Raw genomic sequence first — 15,116 nt, 5'->3', positions numbered from 1 at the left:
CGACCTGGTGAGGAATATGCGGGGGGAGGGCCGGACAGAACCTGGCCTCAGTGGTAGGGTCGGAGATCCTAGATCTCTGACGCCCCCATCGGGTGCCCCTCGCATGATGTCCCGAACGATTCCCACGCAGCGACTGTGGCGGGATCGGCTCGGGACTGGGCTCGACATCACCACGTGGTGGGAGGAGGACCATGTCGTAGCCGGATCCGAGGGACATGAACTCCAAGCTCCCAAACATCATGATGGTGCCGCGGCGGAGTGGGTGAAATCCGTCTGCCATCCAAATCTTCCCAGTAGGGACAGGTGAATGTCACGCAGAAGGCCCCTACCTGGCGCGCCAACTGTCGGCGTCTAGACTCGTGGTCTAGGCACTAACAAGTATAAGTCTGCGTGACTACCCAAATTTGGATGGTGATGTAAGTGAGACACAGAGAGTTTATACTGGTTCGGGCCAAGAATGCCCTACGTCCAGTGTGGCTGTGGATTCTGTATAACCTTGCACCCAAAGGTGCTTGTAGTAGGGGGTACAAGCCGGTTGCGAGAGAGGGCTAAGTCCCAGGTCTCGGCTTAGTGGTGGACAGAGTGGTGATCGCTGCTCTGTGGAAGAGTGTGGTGGTAGTGTGTATGAACCTTCTGGACCTCTCCCTAGTTGTGAACCCTGGCTCCCCTTTTATAGCCTCAAGGGAAGACATGTATTTTACATGGGTAGATTTCTTCTGTGGAATGGTGAAACCACAGTCCCGACCCTGTTGGAGCTGGTCCATCTCGTCCTTGAGGGATGGCTGACAGCATGGCTGCTTCTGTAGAGGGTTACCGAGCCCTGTAGGGGTCGCGGGGGTCGGATCGCCAGCACTGCTGCACATCCTGTCAATAGTGGGAAAAGACCTCAAATAGTGGTGTTGATTAACCTCTCCCATTCCCTTTCTACTGTGCGGCAGTACGCCACAGTGAAAGAGGTAAGGTCGCACAGTGAAAGAGGTGAGGCTGCAGTGCCCAGGGTGGTTGGAACAGTCGGCACCCTGCCCTGCTACGGTATGGGAGTCATCGCGCTTGTCACTTCGCGGGTACGGACGCCGTATGGTGGAAATCTCGTTGACCTGGTGGATCGGGATTCGGCGCCCGATCCCGGAAGGGGTCGGGCGAGTCGGAACTTGCGTCCGATGCCCTGTGGGGTCGGGCGAGTCGGAACTTGCGTCCGAGGCCCTGAGGGGTCGGGCGAGTCGGAACTTGCGTCCGAGTCCCTGAGGGGTCGGGCGAGTCGGAACTCGCGTCCGAGGCCCTGAGGGGTCGGGCGAGTTGAATGAACTGGGGCCCGTACCCCGGTGATTGTGGTTAGTATGTTTTTTGCATTTTTCATTGCTCTGATTTGGGTATCCCTTTTTACGGTACCCAACAGTGCTAAATAGTTAAATGACACTAAACTAGTTGTACTGAAATCTGGTGTGACAAAAACAAACTAAATCTAACAAGAATACGTACTGCCCCTGCAAGCATCACGAAAAAGTGTAGCTGCGATGGCGAGAAAACTTAAGATGGCTATGAGTCTAGACTGCACAAACGATAATCAACACAGAAGTAATAAGGGTTGATGCATGGAGGGGAGCAACATGTGAGAGGTTGAGATTAGTTTGACTTGCTTATAGGCACACACCTATGTAGATTAGAAGGAACAAACTTGTGTACATCTAGTGTATTAGGCTCTTCTAAATTGATCCTAGGTAGGAGGGCTAGAGCCTAGCATGGCCTTAACATGGCTATGCCACTTATCCTTAAGGACATTGCAAGAGCAACCACAAAGTGGAATGGAAAGGCTTGTTTGCAGTGCCTTGTTGATTGGTGACCCCTAAGGTGAGCATCCACATTGAGGGTCAATATTAAGGGCCTGCTTTGCTTGCAGAGGAGTGACAATCCAAGGACACCTCAATGGGGACATAGGTTACCAACAATCAACTGAACCTCGAGTGGAACATTCTTTGTGTCACTTGCCCCATTGGTTCTGAAAGGATCTTGATGTCGCCTAGAGAGGGTGAATAGGCCTGTTTAAAATAAACTTGAGCAGAAGTAAAACTCTAAGTGCAGCACTACCACACTATAACACTGCCTCATTGAAATACAACACTATTGCACCTATAGACAAGCTCGAACCACAATTCAAAAACTACCAAAGGAAATTTAGATCGATGGAATTCCTTAGCTTCCTAAGGTTAAGTAGATCCTAGATCACCCACTAGATGTTGACATTGAAGCTCAAGTCAGTACATCAGGACCAAACCCTAGAATGACCACACACAAATAGAGAGCAATATAAAGCAAGAACATGAGTGACAGAATGATTTATCTCATGGTTCAGCTCGTCACAAAACTTGCATATGTCCATGTTGTTGAGGAAGCCACAAAGTCTTTGGATCTCTTCCAACCCTATCATCTTCTCAAGTCCAACTTGAGGTTTCTACTAAGATGTCTAGGTAATACAAACTTTTTCACAAATCACCACAAGGACGAGAGCTCACTGAGCGACGCCTAGCCATATAGGAGGCTTCACCTCTAAGAGTAACAAATGCACAATGAATGCTTTATGAAGCCCGACAAGTGTTCAAGATTTTACTTGCTCTCTTTTGCTCTCTAAATCTTAATCACACACTAATTACTCATTTTCACAAAGAGAGGGGTTAGAGAGAGCTCACAAATGGCTTGGAAGTAAAATGGGATCCTGAAAGGCCTAGTTTGGTTTTGGATAATTGATGAAACCTAGTGATTAATCCTAATACTAAGTGTGTAGACATGTAAGGATGGTCCTATGCCAAATGGTGGAGTCTAGAGGATCATGGTGATGGTGGCGATGACCACAAGGTGATCAAGTGCTCAACTTGGAAAAGAAAAAAGAGAAAAACAAAACTCTACGGAGATCAAGGCAAAGGTATCGCTTAGAATTTTGGTTTTAGTGATCAAGACACCATAAAGGGTGTGATCACATTTATGATCGATAGCGGTACTATAAAAAGGGGAATTCTTTGGCCAAGCGGTCTATCGAGTGCCACTAGATGTCATTATTTATGTACATGCATTTAGAATCTAGTGTGCTAACATAACCCTTAAAAAATATTTGTGAAAATATACTAACATATGTGCACAAGGTGGTATACTTGGTGGCTAGCACTTTTGAGCAAGGTTGGAGAAGGTAGAAAAGAGTGGAGACTCCCTCTCCCTCCTACCGAGCTTGCGAGGTAGGATTTAGCAAAGTCACGAGAGTGTTTCTTACTGAGAAACACACTTCTGGCGCTAGCCAGAGCAGCACTAGACGCTGGGCCAGCTTTCGGTGCGTGCTTGGCATTTTGGCTCAGTGTAGCTCAGTGCACCGACATCGGCATGTCCGACGCTCTTCTAGGGCTGAGTACTAGACGTCGACTCGACACTGTTCACGTTCGGTTAGTAGTGAGATCAGTAGGGTCATGAGCGAGGAAAACTCGATGGTGTACGCATTGGACACTGGTTGTGTCCAGTGGCACATCATCTGACGCGTTAGTTGGGCAAAAAATGGTTTTGGAATCTCTCTAAGTTGCATCGAATGCTAGAGGCTTTGCGTCCAGTGGTTTCTCTCTGAGCGTTCGACGTCTCTTTAACTGCGGCGCTGACTGACTTCGTGCCCGTTAAAGATCAACGTGTGAAATTTAAATGAGGACATATGGTGTACATATAGGGACCTGTCATGGTAGCACCGGACGCTAGGTAGCGTCTAATGCATAGGCACCGGAGCGTCTGATGCCCCCAATAGTGGCTAGATTGAAAACCTATTAGCTCTATTCTTTTAGTACCTTAGATACATGTTGGCCGGCTCTCGACTATCTCTCTTGGCACTTTGACATACTTAACATCCTTGTGAGCCTAAGCAAACATCTCTCACTTATCTCCTTCATAGATTCACCATCTTTGTGAGATTAAGAGTGATTTCAAGTGCATTTGTTTGAGTGATTGCATCTAGTGGCACTTGGGGATCATTTGAGCTACAAATTTTTTGTTACTCTTGGTGGTTGCCATCACCTAGATCACTAGATGGCTTGGAGCAGGGAGGAGCATTGGCATGAGTCGGTGTTAGCCGCTGAACCAATGTTGTCCGACATAACGGGGACTAACGTGCTGGTAAGCACATAAACCTCGAGAGAAAATCTTATGTCTCTTGCCATTTTTGGTATTCTTTCGATGATGGGATTCTCCACTTATTGATCGGTTCACTACCTCGACACAGTGGTATAAAGTTCACAATCCTCTCTTTACTTCCTGCAAACTAGTGTAGCTTGCTCTCTTGTTTTAGAAACTTTAGATAGCTCATCAGTGTTAGTAGAGACATAGCCTTTTGATTCACATAGTGATTATAGTGAGATGGGGTTTCTCCTTTATTTAAGAGAGATGATGTTTCTTTTCGAGGCCACTTAAAAATTATAGGTATAGAAGATGAGATAAAAGATTTGCTACTGCTTTTCTATTTTCTAAAATACTACTTTTTAGGCACAGAAGATTGGATATTATGACATCTAACAGAGATGCTCTAAGATACCTATAAGATGCAAGAAACTAATGTCGTGTAAATGACAAAGAAGAGTGAGATTTAACATCCAGGTTATGTTTTTTATTTTTGTTTTGAAAGGAAGATTCAGAAGATCACCTCAGCTGCAATGCTTCATTATCTCCAAGTACAATTTTTATTGGCATAATGCCATAAGATGTGCAGTCACAAAATTGTCATAAGATGTGTGCGCGCCTCTGGCTGGTTCCAAAGAGAAAAATGTATTGGAAAAAAGTATAAAACTGATACGAGACACGCAAGGGCTTGTCCTGTTTTTCCCCTTTCTCCTCTTCAGTTGTTGATTCCTTACCCTCTTGACGTCCGATCTCTCTTACCTATCTCAGACGAGCAGTGTATGTCACATAGATAATTCTTTCCAAAATTTTAATTCTTATTTTTTGTTCCTTTAGTTATAAAACATTTGACTTTTTTGACCCCAAGTTTACCCACTCCTCTTATTAAAAAAAATTATACAAACATTGTCAAATTTGACTTATTTTTGAAGAATTTTTATTAATAAACCAAACCCGCGGCAAAAGAAGTGATGTTTTGCATAAATTTTTGAATAAGATGAGTGATCAAATTTGGTGTAAAAAATAGTTATATTTAGTTATAATTTAGGATGAATTGAGTAAGTTGCAAGGCTCGGACACATTTAATGGTAGAAAAAAATCCTTCCCGGTTCTTATAGGAAAAAAAAAAGGTGGCGATGGTAAATTGTCAACAAAAAGCGTCGGGCCGTCGAAGGGGCAGACTGCCTATGACCGATAGACTAGGCTCCTCTCGTAGACTTCTGGCCTCATCTGCCTGTGGGCTGTTGCTTATTGACATTATGGGCCACGTGAAAAGAACGACGGAACTTATGGCCTATGAAGTCAGGCTAATTTTGGACCGGGGTCAGAACAGTTTTTTTTTTTCGACAACGAACAGGTAAAGAAGGTTATAGTAAAAGTTTCGGCAAGTCATTGGCTCAGCTGACAGCCTGACACCGATGGTAGGCTGGTTGTTCAATCGTTTAGGTTCTTTTGTTGCCAACCCTGTTCTCCTGAATTTAAGTCATCGATCCCACACGAGTTCAAATCATTGATATAACAAGGATGCTCGTGTTTTAATATATTTATTTATTATAGAATTTAACAACACTATGTTTCGTAAATCTCAAGATCTACAGTCTGATATGCTCGTAGAGGTAAAATTTATATATGTATTCATATAGTTAATTGTGCGATGGAAATCTACACTGTACTATGTAATTCTAAATAAAAAATAAAGTGGCACGATTTTTATTTATTTATTTATTTTTGCAGCAACGCTCTAATATCAAGCGTGCATTACAGGTACGATGAACCAGGAAAAATCCAATTTCGACCAACCTAGCAAAAATGACAAGAGCACTACAGTAGCATACGCAGAAGCATACCAACACGACATAGTTCCCGGGAACCTAAATTCTCAAATGGCATTAAAAGCGAAAAGGGATTTGAATATTTGATACAAGAATAAGGTGGTAGACTGGTAGTAATACACAAATGAGGAAGTAATGATATACCTTTTCCATTGACAGTTACATGAGGAAATCACATAGAACAGAATCAATTAAATGACAACTATGAGAAATATATGCTACAAATCGATATACATATAGGAGCTGCTCGGTATATATATACCCCTAAAAACGAATTGGTATGTGGAAACAATTCTTGTACTGTAGTTCTGTTTCTGTCATTGTACACGGCAACCTTGTTCGGCATCACTCAGCAACCTGATGCTACTAGAAATTCTCTGCAGAGGCATCAACAATGCAAAATCAAGACCTGGTCTCTGCCGTGAAAACAGAAGACAACGAAAGACTATGAGCTTACCTCCCTAGTGTCACGAAGGCGTAACATATCTAGTCTATCCGAGGGCCTCAAACTTATCAAGTTGACTAGCTGCAGAGAAAATAATAAATAAATAAATAAATAAAATATTGCATAAGCAAATATGTCATCATTAAACTTCAGCAAAAATAAGCATGCTGCGTACCCAGAAACTAAATTTTTCAGGATCCTGTGGCCCAGGCATGCCCTCAAGATCCAAATGTCTTGTTCGCCTTGCTGCATTCAATGGATGTTAAAACAAAATGCTATGTAGAAGCAAACAATAATCCAAAAATATTAGCATCCCAGACAATCATTATCATGATGCAATGCACACCAAATAACCTTAAGGGTTTGATTGGATCATCTCTAGATTTTCTGTCCAAACTTTGGCAGCTCTAGGCTTCAAATAAAATCAAATGGTACTATGTTCTTGTGTGATTCGAGTTTTGTTTACTCTGTTAGTTCAGATCAATTTATGGAGCCAATGATTTATGCACCATACTGAAAATTTGCATACAAGATCTTACTTTTCTCTAAACAGTTCTAAAACAATATGTTCCACTGTAAAAATAACTACTTCACTATATAAAGTACTTGAAAAGTTGAAAATAAGCATACCAGTCCGTATGGTTTCTCTAGCACGTCTAATATATGCCCTGGCCATCTCTGAAGCTTCATTGGCCATTTCCATTAGCTGTGAAGAATTAAATAGACTTATAAACTCCATAAATAAAAGTGACAGAGACACCATTACTATTTTGATGAGATGTAACACGTCTCTTTTAATTTTCACTTGGCCAATATTAGTAATCCAAAGCATGGATGAAAGCATAGGTTAGGTGAGAAGAACCAAATAGTCAAGGATTGCAAAACACTACAGATGGAAGGAAAAAAAAAAGGATAGCCAACCATGGAATGCAGGGTCTTGTTTGTTTAGATCCAAAAACTTTTTGGATTTGGACATTGTAGCACTTTTGTTTTTATTTGACAATTATTATCCAACTATAGACTAACTAGGCTCAAAAGATTCGTCTCGCAAATTACAGCCAAACTGTGCAATTAGTTTTTTTATCTATATTTAATGCTCCATGCATGTGCCGTAAGATTCGATGTGACGGGGAATCTTGAAAAGTTTTTGGATTTTGGGTGGAACTAAACAATATGAGAAAAGAATAGGAGAGTCAAATTTATGGAACTTGTGTTAGCTGCAATAGTTATGAGAAAAGAAAAGAATGAGCTTGAATACAGAACACATCAGCGCATAAAAGGAAAGGCAGCAGAAGTGCTCCTCGGATGAGCCTTGCAACCTTGTCCCCGGACAGCCATGGCAGTGGAGAGACACTGCAGGGTGTCAGCGGTATGGGGGCCACCAAGTGACAAAGGAGATAAGAGATAAATCTTGCTTTCCTTTATTCATTACATGGTTAGCTGCATCAAACTTTAACAAATTAACTAGTCAACTCAAAACTCCTATCATAGCACACCGATCATACCTAGCGACTTGATTCAAAAGCAAACAGCAAGCACTAATCTGATTGACCTACTCAGCTTTGGCCATGCTAAACTGTTTATGGGGCAATGTGCTATGCCGCTATGGCACCCATCATATGTGCGGGCCCACATAATATTGACCATGCCACCTCTTTAATATCTAAGGTTGATTCTACAGAATTTCCACCGATTAAAAGCTGTCTTGTTCTAAGTCCAATAAGATCATAACAAATACCAGATATGTTCCAATTGTCCATCTCGCCAAGTTTCAAAAAGTTACACTAACATGTTATAGGTTTTCAATTTGGCAGTAGTCTAACAGAACCTCAATATGGTTTTGAGAGCTGATTGAGATGTACTCCCTCCATTCCAAATTATAAGATGTTTTGGGTTTTCTTAGATACATTTCTTCTACTATGCATATCTAAGTACATAGTAAAAGCTATGTATCTAGAAAAGTCAAAACGTCTTATAACTTGGAATGGGGGGAGTACTTTTTAGAAAAAAAAAATCAACAGGATATACTGATAAAAAGTATTGGTTGCATTTGGACATAATTATTGTCAGAGTTAAAGAAAAGCAAGAGAAATGTATGGAGATTTTACTTCTCTTCTCTCTTGTGATCCTTCTGGCAGAGGTCTATCTCGCAACCATTCAACTTCAGCAACTCTATATCTACAATTTTTCAAAAAAAAAAACTAAGAATTACACCAAAATGATCTGGCATTCTCTCCCAGATAGATTTGTAGTAAGAATGCAAGACTCACCCATCTTGATCCCATGATCGTAAGATACGAAACCGACGTGTGCCTTCCACCTATGATGGAAACTATTATTTTTTTGTCCTCTGAAAATGACTTAAGGATTTCATAATTCAATTCATTACATTGGTTCAACATAAAAAGGCATCAAATGTCCACATTATTTGACATTAAACAATGGTGGCTGTAGGGAAAAAAGAAGGTAGACAAAACTATGAAACAAGTGATACTTTGCAAGGTCCTCTACTCTCTTGCTGCAGCTAACCAAAACGATACTTTCTTTATGCTCTTTTCCAGTCTCTACAAGAAGTTTCTTTCAATGTACCAAGAATTAAGGACTCCATTTGCAAAACAAAGAAAAATATTCCAAGAACATTTGCAAATAGATCTTACATCTTTTAGGTTCTAAAACAACGTTGAATCTAAGAATATATATGACAATTAGTTTTCACCAGCCAATACTAAAAGAGAATATTTTATTTCTGCAGCAACACAGTCAAGGATCTGTAGGCTCACAGGGATGCACATCAGGCAGTTGTACATACAGAAAGCAGTTTGCATAATATAACTACACTGGTATTTAATTATGAAATCCAGTACTAATACAAAAATTACCTCTAAATAAAAGCGCCCATCTGGAAGTGGTTCACACCTAGAAATTTATGAATATTAAACATTAAACAAAAAAACATTGTCAGGAAGTTGCAAATAATGAAAAGTAAAACTCACTCCAAAATTTCCACCTCACAGCCACAATCTGCTACAGTACCCGTTGCTGAATCAATAGTAACCTACAGTGTTCAAACCAAAAATAAATGAAAGAACTATTTCAAAACAAACAAAGTGATGCTTTGACATTAGTTCCTAACCATTCCCATCCGATGGTTCCCTTCCATTATTCTCCGTACCTAATTTCAAATGGAAAACATTAAAAGATAATGAAGAAATAAATAGAGCAAAATACCACATCTTATTTTCTCTAAAAAAAAGTTACGCTTGCATTTTTCCTAGGCTCATTAAGGTTAGTGTAAATTGGTGAATAACAACACAAGTACACAACTGTGTGTGGCCAAAGAATGCAGAATCCAACGGGAAAAAACAAATTTCAGAGTCATGCGTCAATAGCAAAAGACGATAAGGTCTTACACTTTTGTCTATTCACTGGAACCAAGATGTGCAGGACGATCAAGTAATATGTCTTCAAAATTATATAGCCTATGCAGCTATCCATGTTTTGAAGAAAAACATCTATGCACATATATTTTTTCTTCAAAGCACACTAACCTTGCTTTCTCGAATGATGCAATAATTATTGAAATTTAACATATAATAAAAATGGAAATAACGCTTGAACATTTTTACATTTCGATAATTAATGCATCATTCGAGAAAGGAACTTAGTTCAGAAAGATTTATAAATGTTAAATAATAAAATCTTGAAAGGTTATAGCTGCAAGCTGGATATGCATGTACAGTTAGGTTTGCGTTCTTGATCAATAGAGAAGTACATTATCAACAAATGTGTCTGAGAAAAGTGTGTCTAATTTTGTGATAACTTTACCATCAGTCTGTAGCGAGGTTCAAATATGTTCAGTGCCATCTTTTGGGATGGAAGTACAACGTCCATAACAAAGAGAGGCATCAAATCAACACCGGCATATGTCATAGTCTCATGTTCTGACCTCCTCTCAGCATATTCTTGTGGAAAATTTCTCTGAATTATGTTGCTCAATGTTACACTGAAGCATTTAACCATAACTGCCATCAGAAATGTCAGGGGAAAATATGGACATCTTAACAAAATGATACTTTGAAGTTTCAAGTAAAGAAGATTAACTTACCTTAAAGGGTATGTCCTTGGACCAATAAATAGCACTGTCCGACACATGGGGCACTTATTTCCTATTGGACATAGCACATAGCAGTAAGTTCATAATTAAACAGAAGCAGATAATTGGGCATGTGAAAATTGTGTAAGCTCACCATGATCCATTGACTGATGTAGACACGAGCGACAAAATGAATGCCCACATGGTGTAGTGACAGGTTCATACAATAGCTTAAAGCATAATGTGCACTCAAAATCATCAGTCCTATCTAAACTTGCACGCCTTGCCCCAGCTGCAATATTTGTATTCCTATCCAGATCATTCAGACAGGTTTGCAAGACATGACTGTATATATAAAGAAAATAAGTGTTATAAAATGCACCAGAGGATCATTATTAACATAATAGATATCTGCAAGCAATGAAGTCAATTATGAATATCCTTATAAGCCAACAATCATACCTGAGGGGATCGACTTGAAGACCAGCAAGAAGGGCCTCACGTGCCTCATGGTAATGCTCCATCTTCATATCAATGAGTTATTCCAATTAGATAAAAGATCATCCAAGGAAATATGGATCCACTATAACATGGACTAATATACATAATACTGGTTCCAATAGATTATAATAAAAAGAGAAGCTTGTGAATATATATATATATATATATATATATATATATATATATATATATATATATATACAAGTGCTATTCTACACCCTAGGTGTAGAATACTATTCTACACCAAACTGTTGTACTGAGCAAAATTCAGTATCGCTCAGTATTCGTGTTTCATTATTGTTCAGTATTTCGTGGTCCTGAGTGTTGGACAAGTTAATACTGAACACTCTCCAGTACTCCTCAGTATTTTTTCTACTCGGTTTTGACTTGCGGCGTAGAATAATATTCTACACCTACACCCTAGGTGTAGAATACTATTCTACACCGAACTGCTATACTGAACAAAATTCAGTATCACTCAGTATTCGTGTTTCAGTATTGTTCAGTATTTCGTGATCCTGTGTGTTAGACAAGATGATACTGAACACTCTCCGGTACTACTCAGTATTTTTTCTACTCAGTTTTGCCTTGCGGTGTAGAATAATATTCTACACCTAGGGTGTAGAATAGCGCTGCCGTATATATATATGCATAGATATTTTGCTTTTTTTTAAGAAACAGGAGGGCTAAACCCCCATTGGTGAATTTTGCAATGAAATTGGGTATATGTCATGCATTACTACATCCATGAATCTTTTTAATATTTTCTTTTGATTAGCGAACTTGTATTTCTTTTGGATGATCACCCATAGTGGTCTCAAACTTAACAATTTGCCACATGTAGTTCCAAATTTTGCATATTGACATTTACTGCCTGAGATTTCTGGATAAAGTGAACATTCAAGTCATGAGAAATAGAAGTGGTAAAATATACCACATAAAGTACATCCGGGAATTTGCAGAAGTACAGGTGTTACTCATCCAATATTAAAATTTTAAATGTGACAAGACCAAATGACCACAGTCCACAGTCCGCAGACAATAAAAGGCTCTTCCAAAAATTAATCCTAGTGGGCTAAACTGAGTATTCTTATTCAAGGAAAAATACTTAAAATGTACTATTCACACGAACAAAAGAAGATTGGATCCAAGATCTTCTGACGTGCTTAAGTTACAAACTGTTACCAGAATTAGCGCATATGCCTTGAGAAGATATGGTCTAGGAGAATTACTGTTGATAGATAATATCTTCTCTGCATCCTTCAGAGCTAACTGTAATAATGAATCAAATATAAACAAAAAAAATCTTATAAGAAAGCCTACTGCGCTGCGAGATCACTTAATTAACATTGGAATCCAACAATAATGTGAAGTACTATACCTCTGCATGGGTTGTAGGATCAAGGCCATTCAACGGCTGATATTCAGAGTCAGCTGCTGATCTCTCCCTCAACAGTTGACTTAACCTGTCATAGTGGTAACACACCATGGTGTGAATCCAAAGCAAACATATCTATATAGAACTGTATATACAGCTAAATTATCAAAAACATTGCCAGGAAACTCACCGGCAGAAAGCCAAACTTCGATTGCCAAGGATAATTGGATCTGGTCTCAAATTTTGAGCTTTAGTGTAACAGGATATTGCCTGAAACAGGATCATGCCAAGTAGCATTTGCACTAAGATCAACAAAATATATTTGTATGTGCGCAGACCACCTAAAAGCAGATAACTAAAAAAACAACACAAAATGATAAAATTACTGTCAATATATATATGTAGTTAATAGGACCGGTAGACATGCTGCCTGCATAAGTCGGCCCAAACAGGAGCATTCCACCACTGCCCGGAGGCCCATCTTGTTAATTAGTTTGGGCTTTCCTTTAGGTGAGATTCAAGAATCACTGGGACCATAAAACCTTGTGTGATACCCACAAAGATATCTAGGGCTTTCCTCTACTAGGATCATAAATAGTTAGTGCAGTTTTTTCCCCTGGGGAAGGGGGATGACTCAGAATGCCACACGAACTGTATGTGAAAGCTCCTCGATATTCAAAATTATCTGCATATGCTAACTCTGTCAAGCTTAATGTACTATTGTCAGAGGCAGAACTTGGGAAAGCAATGACTCTAGTTGGTAACTTGTATAGTTTTCTCCCTTCTGAAAACTGCCTGCAAACTGCAATTGCTGGTACCAAGCGTTCACCGCATATGCGGGAGAACCACTTCCCGAAATTAACTTGCATTGACAAAGAATGAATTGAACACCATTGTGTCACTTCAGCTTGGTTCGTTTACATTCCATTGGACTTCATCCCATCTCAAGGAGTCAAAAACAGTCGTTGCAACCTCATTCCTCCCCGAAGCCGAATCTCAGGTCCCCCACCCAGGGTACACTAGACCCACAGACTCCCCGTCCAACTCCGAAGCCAATTCTCATTTTATCCCCACACTGGAAGCACAACCAATTAAACTAGCAGACGCTCATGGGGTATATGCAAACTTTCAGTCCGGATACACCGAGACACTAGCAACTCGACTGCATGCACAATTGCACACACGAAAAAAAGTCGGGAAAGGAGCGAGAACTCAGCGATCACCTCGTCGAAGCGGCGGTCGCGGAAGGCTAGCGTGCCGCGCTGCGCGAGGCCGAACACCTCGCTGTACGTGTCCGGGGCCATCCCCATCTCCTCCTCCCTCTCCACCTGCGCAGCAACCACCACATCATAGCAGGTCAGCAGAAGCAGCATCAGCGAATTCGGTCCAAGCCAATACCTCTCCGGGTTCATCAGCAAATAAAGGGACAAATCGGGCTGGACCGGCACGAGCGACGCACCCACGGGAAGTCCTCGGCGACGAGCGCGGTGGAGAAGACGCCGCCCGGCGACGTCATTGGGGCGGGAGGCGAGGGAGTAGGGTTGGGATTGGGATGGCTCAATTGGGTGCTGGGGCAGAGCAGTGTGAAGGGATTGGGGGGGCTTTGGAGGGAGGGAGCTGGAGCTGGTGGTCGGGGAGCACGCGGCGTTCGTGCGCCGGTGCCCAGTAGTTTTTGCGCGGCTGCGGCCGCGCAGACGTGTCCCCCCGCGGATTCGGGTCGCCTTGCCTACCTCTACCTCGCTGTTCCGAGACGACGACTAGTCTAGTGGTGATTTCACCAAACTTCGATGCAGGCTCTTTTCCTATGAACGACTGAATGTTCGAAAACTCCTTAAAAAAAAACTCTAGAAATGAAAACGGATCTGATACAAGTATATATCACTGATATCATATTTAATTTTATATTTCTATCAGAATTCAGATTCGAATATGAATAATGTCAACTACATCGGATATGGTTGAATAGATATCAATATCATATAAATATACGATTTGAGTATTTAGATACGGATATGATATCAAATGTTGAATCTCCGAACGTCAACTATATCGGATATGGTTGATTAGATATCGATATCATATAAAGATATGATTTTAGTATTTGGATACGGATATGATATCAGATATTGAATATTTGAACTCAAAGACGAATAGATCAATTTCTCTATATAGATTGGGTAAGACTTCGTATAGATCAACCCCTCTATACATCTTAAATCAAGACTTCGTAGTTTGTAGAAGTAACTCTGACACTATTTTTCTTTAACACTGTTGATTTGTATCTTCTCTCTTCTTCAATTGGAGTTCGATCCTCCCATCCTACATGGTCTTAAGAGGCTATTGGAGTGTTGGTGAAGCCTTAAGAACTCACTGAATTTCTCTTACTTTGTGATGTCATCAGTCAAGTATGCCTTACAAAACCTACTCATAGTCTATCTAGGTGAACAACAGCCAAAAAGCGGATATCATTGCTTACATCTATGCTGCCTTTGCAAAAAAAAAAAAGTTTAAGGCCCTGTTTGATACAAAGTATTTGTTAGAGTTTTAGAAAAAAATACTATAATTTTATGAAATATTTTGGTTTTAGAGTGCATGAAGCGCTTGGGTGCAACAAACTTTATGGTTTTGAATATCATGGTATTGCTGAAACTCTAGTTTTTTTAGAGTTTTAAAAACTCCACTTTGGACTTCTTTTTTCTAAACCACAATTTTGCTCATCAATAATCCTAAAAC

At 40.4% G+C, this 15,116-nt stretch overlaps 1 protein-coding gene across 2 annotated transcripts; it reads right to left on the bottom strand.

The window, feature by feature from the left end:
- Nucleotides 5,992–14,125, bottom strand: LOC8066268 (LON peptidase N-terminal domain and RING finger protein 1). Of its 2 annotated transcripts, none has more exons than XM_021450748.1 (18): nucleotides 13,843–14,125; nucleotides 13,607–13,711; nucleotides 12,574–12,653; nucleotides 12,387–12,471; nucleotides 12,191–12,277; nucleotides 10,967–11,028; nucleotides 10,659–10,849; nucleotides 10,517–10,577; nucleotides 10,237–10,414; nucleotides 9,545–9,583; nucleotides 9,405–9,466; nucleotides 9,291–9,327; nucleotides 8,682–8,731; nucleotides 8,520–8,589; nucleotides 7,042–7,117; nucleotides 6,587–6,657; nucleotides 6,424–6,492; nucleotides 5,992–6,343 (listed from the first exon to the last, which is right to left on the bottom strand). In XM_021450748.1, the coding sequence occupies exons 1-18, from the start codon at nucleotides 13,897–13,899 to the stop codon at nucleotides 6,284–6,286; spliced, it is 1,440 nt and encodes a 479-aa protein (XP_021306423.1). In that variant the 5' UTR covers nucleotides 13,900–14,125; the 3' UTR covers nucleotides 5,992–6,283. The 2 variants fall into 2 exon arrangements, with proteins under 2 accessions (XP_021306423.1, XP_021306424.1); XM_021450749.1 differs by having other exon boundaries at nucleotides 13,782–13,917.

The sequence above is a fragment of the Sorghum bicolor genome, chromosome 1, assembly GCF_000003195.3.
Source record: "Sorghum bicolor cultivar BTx623 chromosome 1, Sorghum_bicolor_NCBIv3, whole genome shotgun sequence".
In the NCBI taxonomy this organism is placed as follows: Eukaryota; Viridiplantae; Streptophyta; class Magnoliopsida; order Poales; family Poaceae; genus Sorghum; species Sorghum bicolor.
Note: the sequence above shows the minus strand (reverse complement) of the source record. Positions and strands in the feature narration are given on the sequence as shown.

What these genes read in the sequence shown, in the direction of transcription:
- LOC8066268 (XM_021450748.1), bottom strand. Translation starts at nt 13,899, where the DNA reads ATGACGTCGCCGGGCGGCGTCTTCTCCACCGCGCTCGTCGCCGAGGAC. An exon ending in ATCCTACAACCCATGCAGAG is followed by an intron (nt 12,278 to 12,386) that starts GTATAGTACTTC and finishes TCATTATTACAG; the next exon opens with TTAGCTCTGAAGGATGCAGA. An exon ending in AACCTCGCTACAGACTGATG is followed by an intron (nt 9,584 to 10,236) that starts GTAAAGTTATCA and finishes ATTTGAAATTAG; the next exon opens with GTACGGAGAATAATGGAAGG.